Raw genomic sequence first — 9,692 nt, 5'->3', positions numbered from 1 at the left:
ATATATATAAAATATATATATATATATATATATATATATATATATATATAAAAGATATATATAACTAATAAATACTTTTTTTATTATTGTTATTATTTTTATTATTTTTTTTACATATTTTTAGAAACTAAAAAAAATGGTCATTGTAGTTCATATTTGTATTTATACACATTGGTAAATAACGACAAAATTTGTATTTATGGGTGATATAAGTTATTCTTTTATTTTAACATATACATGTCTTTATTCAGTTAGTGTGTTGGTTTACCTGTAGATTCCTTTTCTTTTGAATCTGTATCAGCGTGATCTGCATCTGAAATAGTATACAACGTATTTAAATTGATCGACTCATGATGCAATCTGTCTGATTTGTCACGTTTGTTTCTGTGATTTCTCATACCTGTGCTGTCCTCCGCTGATGGTTTCTCATTGTTCTCATCTGCAGCAGATAAAGGAAAGTCCTTGATTGAGAGTATATTGCACACATGTGCATTCAGTATCTTATGAAAATAGATATTTGGCTTTTACCCACCTGAATCGCTTGTCTTCTGCTGCGATGCATCTGTTTCTGTATTAGTGTCTGTGTCAGTATCTGTTGTGTCTGGTAAAGAAATTTAAATCAAATATATTGCATAACAAATATATGTTTTTGCAATTTGCACCTGTTATTGTTAGGAAATTATATATCAGAATGGGATGCAATTTGGATTTGATGTTGATTCACTTTGGATTTTATGTGTTTTAATCAGATAGTCTTTACAAAAAATATTTGTTAATATATTGGTATTTATATGGAGATCATACATGGAGAGTAAAATGTTTAAGGATGTTTTTTTTAAACAAGTGAGGGATGCATTTTCATATTTGTACGAGATGACCCATTGTTGTTTTGTGTTCAAGAAACTGATGCACAGGTTATGTTGTACCTATTGAATCTGGGCCGCTGGTGGCTTCATCCAGGCTTTTGTCACCTGAAATGTGTCGAGCTGTTAGATTGAGCAATACTTCACTCAAATATATCTCAAACAATAGTGAAGGCCATGAGATGAGTCTTACTGTTAGTATCTGATGTGTCAGGAGCACCATCAACCTCTTTAAAGAAAGAACATTTGTAGAAAAGACAATTATGCAAGGGTAGAGTTTATTTCTTTATGTTGGCGTCATTCCTAATGTCATTATAAAGTGGTTTTCATGCCTTAGAATGACTGCTAATGTGTTAACATGCAAGTGTAGGATATGCAGGTTTGTTTCCGCAACTGTTTATCTCACAATTCTGACTTTACTTTTTTTTTTTTTTATATGAGAAATAAAATCTGAAGTGCTAGAGATACAAACTCGCAATTCTGAGAAGAAAAGAACTGTGAGATGTAAACGTGTAATTGCAAGAAAGTCACAATTGTAAAATAAGTCGCAATTACCTTATGTTATTTTTTCAGACTTGTGAGTTGTAAACTCAGAGTTCGGAGAAAGGAAGTCAGAATTATGAAATAAAATGGTGCAATTACCTTATTTGTTTCTTATTCTTTTGCATTTTATTATTTTTTTTAAATTTAAATAAAAAAAATACAATTGCAAGATGTAAGCAAAATGTAAAATTTTGAGGGCAAATGTCAGAAATGTGAGATGTAAACTTGCAATTACAAGATATAAACTCACTATTCTGAGGAAAAAAGTTAGAATTAAGAGATATAAACTTGCAATTGTGAGAAAAAAGAAAGAATTGTGAGATAAAAAGTTGCGGAAATGATCTTCAATAGTAGGCCTTATTTTCTGTATAATCAAAATGACTAATCACAAAAATGTAATCACTTTATGGAGTTTATATTGGTACACTAGACCAAACATCACCGTGCTTTTAATAAATTAATTGATTTTCATTCATGTTGAATGTTGCTATGACATTGTTTAGAAAAAATGGAGTGTGACACTTGTAGACAGCTATGAGCTGCCAAAAAAGGGGTTTCTTACTCAGTATTTTTGCCCTGATTTTTTTCAGTACAAATATTTACACATTCCTCTATCAAGATTCATTCAAGTAAAATGACTTGAGGTATTAAGTCTTGTTTCATGAAGAATTTATCAAATTGAGTTTATTCTTAAAAAAACCCAGCGACAGAATCTAAATTCACTTAATTTAAAATTCTTGTATTCAATCATTATGATTCAACAGAAAAGAATGCCTATAATGGAAGCTTGTTTCCTGTTGACTGAGTGTCTCCTATGCTTTGCAGTCTAGTGCCAATTCTTCTAGTTGATTGATGCTGAACACACAGCAGTTAAACATTAATCGGCGTGTTATCACACTCATTCATGTGTTATCTTGATATGAATGCACAGGGAAGATTCTGTGAAAGCTGTGTGATTCAGTGGTCAGGTCATGAATTCTTTCTTTCTTTATTGCCTGTATATCTAGATTCTTGATACAGTAGCAGAAACTGACCTGGTTTTTCAGTGGTGTCAGGCGAGTCACTGGGACCTGAAATCAAAGAGGAGTTTTAGCACAGTGTGATGATTCTTATCTATTCTATCCTATACTTTGTTTTATTGTTTGGGATTTTGGGTTCAACTCAAACTGTCTCAGAAACGTCTTCAGAATGAAAAAAGTGTTTCTTACCTCCTTGTTTCTCTGCTGAATCTTTCCCATCTGTAGTACCTGTTTAAAATAAGTTTTTTTAAATGTATTTTCAATTGAACATCTTTCTGTATTTAGAATTATTTTTATATACTATTATAGTATTTATTAATATTTTGAATTAACTTACACATTTTTCAGTTATTTTTCATTTTAGTTTTAGTTTAGGTTTTAGTCATTTGTGCTTTTGTCCTTTGTGTTGTTTCTTATATTTCTAGATTTTAGATATTTATTTAGTACTTTAACTTATTTGCCAAAGCAACATTTCTAATTTTCATTTGTTTTAGTTAATTTAATAGGTTTTAGTCAATTTTCATTTGCTTTTCTCATTTTTATTAGGTTTATTTTTTATTTATTTATTTATATTTAGCTTTATTTCAGTTTTAGTAATTTCAGAACTTTAACTTCAACTTACATTTTGTTTCAGTTAGTTACCAAGGCAACATTTCTAATTCTATTATTTAGGTTTTTTAAGTGTAAGCTTTTAATCTAAGTTTTGTTATTTTATATTTTTTTCAGTTTATTTCAATTAACGAAAATGTTTGTAACAGTTTTTAGTTTTTTTATTTTATTTTATATTTCAACAGCTTTAGTTTTAGTTAATGTTAACAAGTTTTTTCATCATTCATATATATATATAGTTTTAGTTACCAATAACAACAGTGCTGTCTGTCTAAACCTTGATGTTAAAATTCAAGTTCATGTCCATGTTATTAGACTTTCTGATTATATAAAATATTTTACAGGTAGACTTCATCATATATCAGCCAGACCAACCTGAGTCTGCATTTCCAGGGACTGGAGTCGGAGGAGCTGAAAAAAGAGAGAAAAACAGATGACCTGCAAAACCTTTTATGGTAAATTCATTTATGCAGAAATTGAGCTCAAATCCATTGCACCTTACCATTGAGGATCCCTAGGGCTGCAGCCGCCTCTGAGATTATAAGTGAGAAAGTGAGAACAAAACACAATCAGTGACATAAACCAGATCATATTCATTTTGAACCAGATACTTTTTGCCCTCTTTATAACTAGCCTGCCTGCCCAGAGGATGTATAGAGCTATAAAATCAATGTGCAAAGCAACTCAAATCATTTGAAAGGATCTGATGATTAATTAGTTCCTACTGAGATTCTCTAACTTTTAATTGCAGACTTTGGCATCTGAGGCATTGCTGAAAATCACTTCTGAAACTCACATGAGATTACTGGGGCCTTTTTCTAAGGAAAAGTAAGACTAATTTCATCCCATTTCTGTTTAGGAGAAAAAAATGAGATTAAAAGGGATTTTTCTGTCTATAATGGCTTTCTTGAACAATTGTAGTAGTACAATGCAGTTCATTGTTCTTACACAGCTCATGCATTCAAAGGCAATAATTAACTTAAAAAGTCATCATTTGCATTATAATTAAGGTTAATGTGTATAACAGCCTCATTCTCACCATCATTATCTGTTCCATCTGTATCAAAACAAAAGACAAGACAGTTAGTTTGTGGTCTAAATGTGCATTGAGCTATAAGAGTCCTATATCTCCTATAGAAGCCCAGGCTAAATGTAGCAGCACAGGTGAACAGAACTCTTTTGTGTTCAGTGAAGGGCTCTGTTTACAGTCTCTGCTTCGTGTTACTTAGAAAGAAGAGCTGGTGCATGTCACTGATAATAATTTAGGGATACTGGGTCATCTGTAATGGTATATATGTGAGCTATATGTGAGAAATGTAATGATGTCAGACATACTGAGGAAGTTTCCTTACCGTTTATTGGTGCAGAAATAGAGACACCCACTAATGCAAAGATCAACGGAACAACCAGCGTCCTATATAACGAGACCAAAAAAGAAAATTCAGAAAAAAAGATACAAAAAAATCTCTAAATTAATCATCTTTTTAAAAAGTTTGTATTTTTATAGACCGTATATTTATTTATTAATATTATTTATTAATGTATACTGATGTATATATATTTATTTATTATAGAATTATTATAATTATTATTTTGGGATATATATATATATATATATATATATATATAGGTAGGTATCTTTTCATTTTGGAATATCCTAGAAAATTGTAATATAATTATTATAATCATTACCAATTTCTATAAACAAATTAGTAAAGAGTTCAACATTTTAATAAATATTTATAGCAACAAAAAAAGTTAACTTATTATTAAAATTGGGGACCATCCTTGATACACAAATATTCTGTTTCCTGTTGGTTAACATAATTTTTTATCACACAATTGAACATTTTGGTAAAAATATGTATATTTAAAATCATTAAATTTATTCTAAACTGTTTTCAGACACTGTAGCTGATCAACTTTCATTTAGGACTAAAGGTCTGGTGCATTATCTTTTGTTCATCGTCAATGACTTCTAAAATCCTTGCTGCAGATATACAGACATTGTACTAGTTTAAAATGGTTAACTACTTCCAGAGTTAGCCTTCGTCAATATCAGTTATTATCCATCGTGTTTGCAGATTTTCTTAATAATCATTGATATGGCATGTGCATGCATTATCGATGTAAAACATTACAGCACAAGAAAATAAAATAAAAGCAGGCATTCAAGCAGGCCAGGATAATGAATGTAAATGAGAGACTCGTACTCACCGGGACAGCATTGCAATAGCACTGAAATGCAGTGTGAGATTGGCGCAGGTGATGCAGGTCTGAAGCCTGAGTGGAGCTGCTCTCAGATCTTTTATACCCTCAGAGGGGGTTGAGCTAAAGACAGAGGCGTTACATGAGAACCTCTAAAGTTCCTCTCATTAGAACAGGGTTATGAACTCAGGCCGTCCTGCTATTGTTTGTGTTTTCAAACAGCCTTTGTAAATAGAGTAGCTTCTGTGTCTCTGTCTCAACCTCCCGCTGCTCCTTTGTGGTTCTCTCCAGCCGTTTGATTTAGTTGATTTGAGGTGTTCTTCTTGGAAAGCAAACAAAGGGTTGCTGGGCAGGACGTGTTCATGGCTTTTGTGTCTGTCTTTATTTTATATGGTACAGAAAGATCTGTTCTGCATCAAATTTCATTTGGATTTCTTTAAGGTACTACTTTGTGTGAACAACCTGGTTATACGTCAGAGATGATCGGCTGTTGTTGAGTTGCCAGGGTGTTGCAGTGGGGTTTCTAGGGTCCAGCTAGGATACTTTAGTGAAAACCTTTAACAAGTTACAAAACTTGCAAACAACACAAAATCATAGCCATGTGACTTGTGTTTTCTTTGGTTAATTGTGTGTGTGTGTGTGTGTGTGTGTGTGTGTGTTTTAAGTGATATATTTTTATTAGTGATCTTTGCTATTTGTGTATTATGCATTTTTTGTTTTATTTTTTATTTATTTGTTTGCTTACATTGTAAGGTAATCTTAAATTATTAAAACATACATTTATTCTGCAATTTATTGTTGTTGTTATTATTATTATTATTATTTATTTAGTCTGTTTGGTAATCTTAATTTAACTGATTAATACATACATTATTTGTTTGTTTTTATTTTCTTGCTTGCTTAAGTAGTCTGCAAGGAAATCTTAATATTCATATTATTAATAAGCAATTTTTTATTTACTGTGCAGTTTTATTTATTTTTACTATGCAGTAATTATTTATTTATGTATTTATTCATTCATTCATTTATTAATGTATTTGCTTGCGTAAGGTAATCTTAATTTAAATTATTAATAAGCAATTTTTTATTTACTATGAGGTTTATTTATTTGCTTACATAGTAAGGTAATCTTAAATTATACATTTTTTATTTACTATGTAGTTTATTATTATTATTTTTGTTATTTATTTGTTTGTTTATTTATTTGATTGCTTATTCTGTAAGGCAGTCTTATTTTTGTGGCATTTTAAATTTCTATATATGTTTTTAATAGAATTACTTGTTTGTTTATACTTCAATTTAACCATTCACCAATCTACGTTAGATTAAGGTGAGGAGTCTTGAATGACATGTATTGTCTTAATGTGGTTTTGTAAACAGAAATAAGCTGAGAACAAGTCATCAGAGAGTATTTACTGTTGGTATGGCCTGGAAAAGCTTGAGTTTCTCCGTGATGTCTGCTGTGCTGAGAACTGCTGTTCTGCACACAAAGCCTCTTTGTTTTTCCATTGAGAAATTTATTGAGCTTAAAAAACATCCTTGTTGAGCAGTAGAGCACATATTCCCGTTAAAGGTTAATCATTCGTTTTTTTTCTTCACACATCCATTCATATTCAACAAGCCGTTGATGCATCAAAGCAGCTTCATGTGTGTTTTCATATGCAAACGATCAGGATGATCAGTTCCGTTTTAGTACTGGATGTAAATGAGGTTTTAAAGAGGTTTAGGAAATGAGTGAATTGCACAGGCGCTAAATGTTTCTCTGTAGGTTCCCGTGGCCTTTCTAAAGGATGGCGGGGTTTCCCTGCTGCTCTTCTGAGACAAGCGTGCTTCTTCAGAAAGTGTGAGAGCGGCACAGCCTTCAGACGGGTGGTTACGACATCAGTACTGGCTAAATTGTGAAACTTGACTTTTTGGAACAAACCACCCATTTGAAGTGCTAACTTGAGCACTTTTATCCATGGAATCAACGTAAAGCCATGAAGCATCATGGGAAACTCCATCACACACTGATAATCCAGCAGATCTCGAGATGATGTTCCCCTGACAGCCTTGAATCACATCATTTGTGTCAGTTCTTGACTTTAATCGTTTATTCATTTCACAAGTTCGCCTGCCCATCCAGTCCTGATGGTTAATGGGAAACGAACTTGGCTTGCTGTTTTTAATGGAGGCTCAGCTTGAGGAGGAGATGGGGATGTGGAGGGATTTTATTTATTTATTTATTTAGTCATTTAGCAGACGCTTTTATCCAAAGCGACTTACAAATGAGGACAATAAAAGCAGTCAAAACTAACAAAAGAGCAACAATATATAAGTGCAAATGACAAGTCTCGGTTAGCCTAACACAGTACACGTAGCAAGGTGTATATGTGTGTATATATATATATATATATATATATAATACACACACACACATATACACACATACACACAAAGAAGAACAAGTAGATAGAATAGAAAAAATAGAAAGCTAGTGTTTGTTTGATTTTTGTTGTACCAGGGATGCCGGAAGAATTGACGCTGGGACGATGCAAAGAGAGCTGCTTTAGGCTCGTAATGATGATTGACAGGACTGAATGATTAGGCTCCTCCTGAACCTACGCTTGGAACTTCATTAAAAATAATTAGTATTAGTTAGTGTAGTGTTAGTATTAGTTAGTGTAAATTTTCCACTTTCCTTTCTTCCTCTCTTCCTTCTGTTTCCACTCACTTTTTTCTACCTCACTTCATTTTTTCTTCCCTCTTTTCTTTTTCTTTCTTTCTTTCTTTCTTTCTTGCTTTCTTGCTCTTGCTTGTTCTCTCCTATTTTTACCTCCCTTCATTTTTACTTCTCTTTTCCTTCCTTCCTTCCTTCCTTTCTTCTTTTTATGTTCTGTTTGGTTTGTGAATATTTTTCTCTTCATTTTCCATCCTCCCTTTATTTTTTCTTCCTTCTATTTTCCTCCTTTTCTTCAATTTCTTCCTTCTTTTTTAATGTTCGTCCTTCCTTCCTTCCTTCCTTCCTTCCTTCCTTCTGTATTCCTCTATTCCTTCCTCTTTTCCTTTCCTCCTCCCTTTATTGTTTCTTTCTTCCTTTCTTCATTTTTCCTGTTTTTACTCCCTTCTTTCTTCCTCCCCTTTTTTCCTCCCTTCATTTTTCTGTTACATTTTCCTTCTTTCCTTTCTTCATTTCTCTTCTTTTCCCTTTTTCTTCCTTCATTTTTCTTCTTTCCCTTTTTCTTCCTTTCTTCATTTATTTTCTCTTTCTTTCTTTCTTTCCCCTCCCTTCTTCCTCCTTTCATTTTACCCTCCTTCCATTTTCCTTTCTTGCTTTTGTGTTCCTTTGATTTTCTTTCCTTGTTTCATTCATTCTTTTGGATTTATCTGTCATTTAACTTTCAATGGCTTTCTTTTGTACTTCACTTTTTTATTTATTCCTTCTATTCTTCCATTCTTTTGGATTTATCTGTCATTTAACTCTCAATGGCTTTCTTTTGTCCTTCACTTTTTAATTGATTCCTTCTATTCTTCCATTCTTTTGGATTTATCTGTCATTTAACTCTCAATGGCTTTCTTTTGTCCTTCACTTTTTAATTTATTCCTTCTATTCTTCCATCTTTCCTTCATCTGCCCATCCTTTCTCCCTTCATAGTTTTTTCCATTCCTTCTTTTCCTCTTTCATCCATCCATCTATCCAGTTGGTGTGTTAGTGATGCTGTGGCCTCTCTGTAGATCTGGTAATTGAAAGGTTGTAGGAAACATTATGTCCTTGATCAAGGCACTTGATCACTTGATTGTCCCATGCAATTTAGATATGAGCACTAAATAATGTAACAATTTTATTCTATAATTGAACTGATTTAAACGTGATGTTCCTATCATTGACCTGCACTCGTCCTCGTCTCCTTCTGCTCTCTCCCTCCATCTCGTTAAGATCTCATGACCAGTGATCCAGGACGAATGTGAGAACAGCACGTCTAAGCAAATGACCCGGTGACCTGTTAAATACTCTCACAGGGTCCTGTAAAACTCAAATGAGCCTATTGTGACCATCGCTGACTGTGCCTGCCTGCCACTTCTCTTCCTGACTTTTGCATTTTTGCTTTAAATCTACAGAAATGCCATTGTTTTTCCATTTAAACAATATGCAGGATATCTTTTGTTTGGTGCTTTCTGATCGATAAAAGGGTGATGAGAAGTCTGAAAAGAGAGACTTTATTGTACAATAATGGCACAGTAGTTTTAGTTATGTCACTTTTCCCAGAACCTTCACTAAGAGACACAGTTTTCCTCACAAACACAGGCTACAGAAGGTCAGTTAAAGATGCAGGACTCAGTAAGGTCCCGTGGCATTGTGTGAGCTTTAAATTTATGTGACATTTCTGTGGACAACGGCCGGTGATCATTGAAATTCTGTGTTGGTCTCCTAAAATCCAACCACTAGCTTTTAAATGCTGCTGTTTTTACT

General features: G+C 32.8%; 1 protein-coding gene across 1 annotated transcript in view; it reads right to left on the bottom strand.

The window, feature by feature from the left end:
* Positions 1–9,149, bottom strand: part of LOC107693247 (protein starmaker-like) — a 16,227-nt gene extending 7,078 nt beyond the window's left edge. Inside the window, exons 1-14 of the mRNA XM_016492559.1 lie at positions 9,111–9,149; positions 7,187–7,293; positions 5,252–5,365; positions 4,387–4,448; positions 4,074–4,091; positions 3,537–3,566; positions 3,410–3,445; positions 2,615–2,653; positions 2,441–2,476; positions 1,057–1,092; positions 927–971; positions 533–601; positions 401–439; positions 269–313 (exon numbers count right to left, since the gene is read on the bottom strand). Of these exons, the coding sequence (XP_016348045.1) occupies positions 269–313; positions 401–439; positions 533–601; positions 927–971; positions 1,057–1,092; positions 2,441–2,476; positions 2,615–2,653; positions 3,410–3,445; positions 3,537–3,566; positions 4,074–4,091; positions 4,387–4,448; positions 5,252–5,365; positions 7,187–7,293; positions 9,111–9,149 (715 nt within the window). The remainder of the gene's footprint in view (positions 1–268; positions 314–400; positions 440–532; positions 602–926; positions 972–1,056; positions 1,093–2,440; positions 2,477–2,614; positions 2,654–3,409; positions 3,446–3,536; positions 3,567–4,073; positions 4,092–4,386; positions 4,449–5,251; positions 5,366–7,186; positions 7,294–9,110) is intronic.
* Between the last annotated feature and the right edge of the window lie 543 nt (positions 9,150–9,692).

This window comes from Sinocyclocheilus anshuiensis, unplaced genomic scaffold, assembly GCF_001515605.1.
Source record: "Sinocyclocheilus anshuiensis isolate Anshui unplaced genomic scaffold, SAMN03320099.WGS_v1.1 scaffold566, whole genome shotgun sequence".
NCBI lineage: Eukaryota > Metazoa > Chordata > Actinopteri > Cypriniformes > Cyprinidae > Sinocyclocheilus > Sinocyclocheilus anshuiensis.
This window is presented reverse-complemented; position numbering and strand designations above follow the sequence as displayed.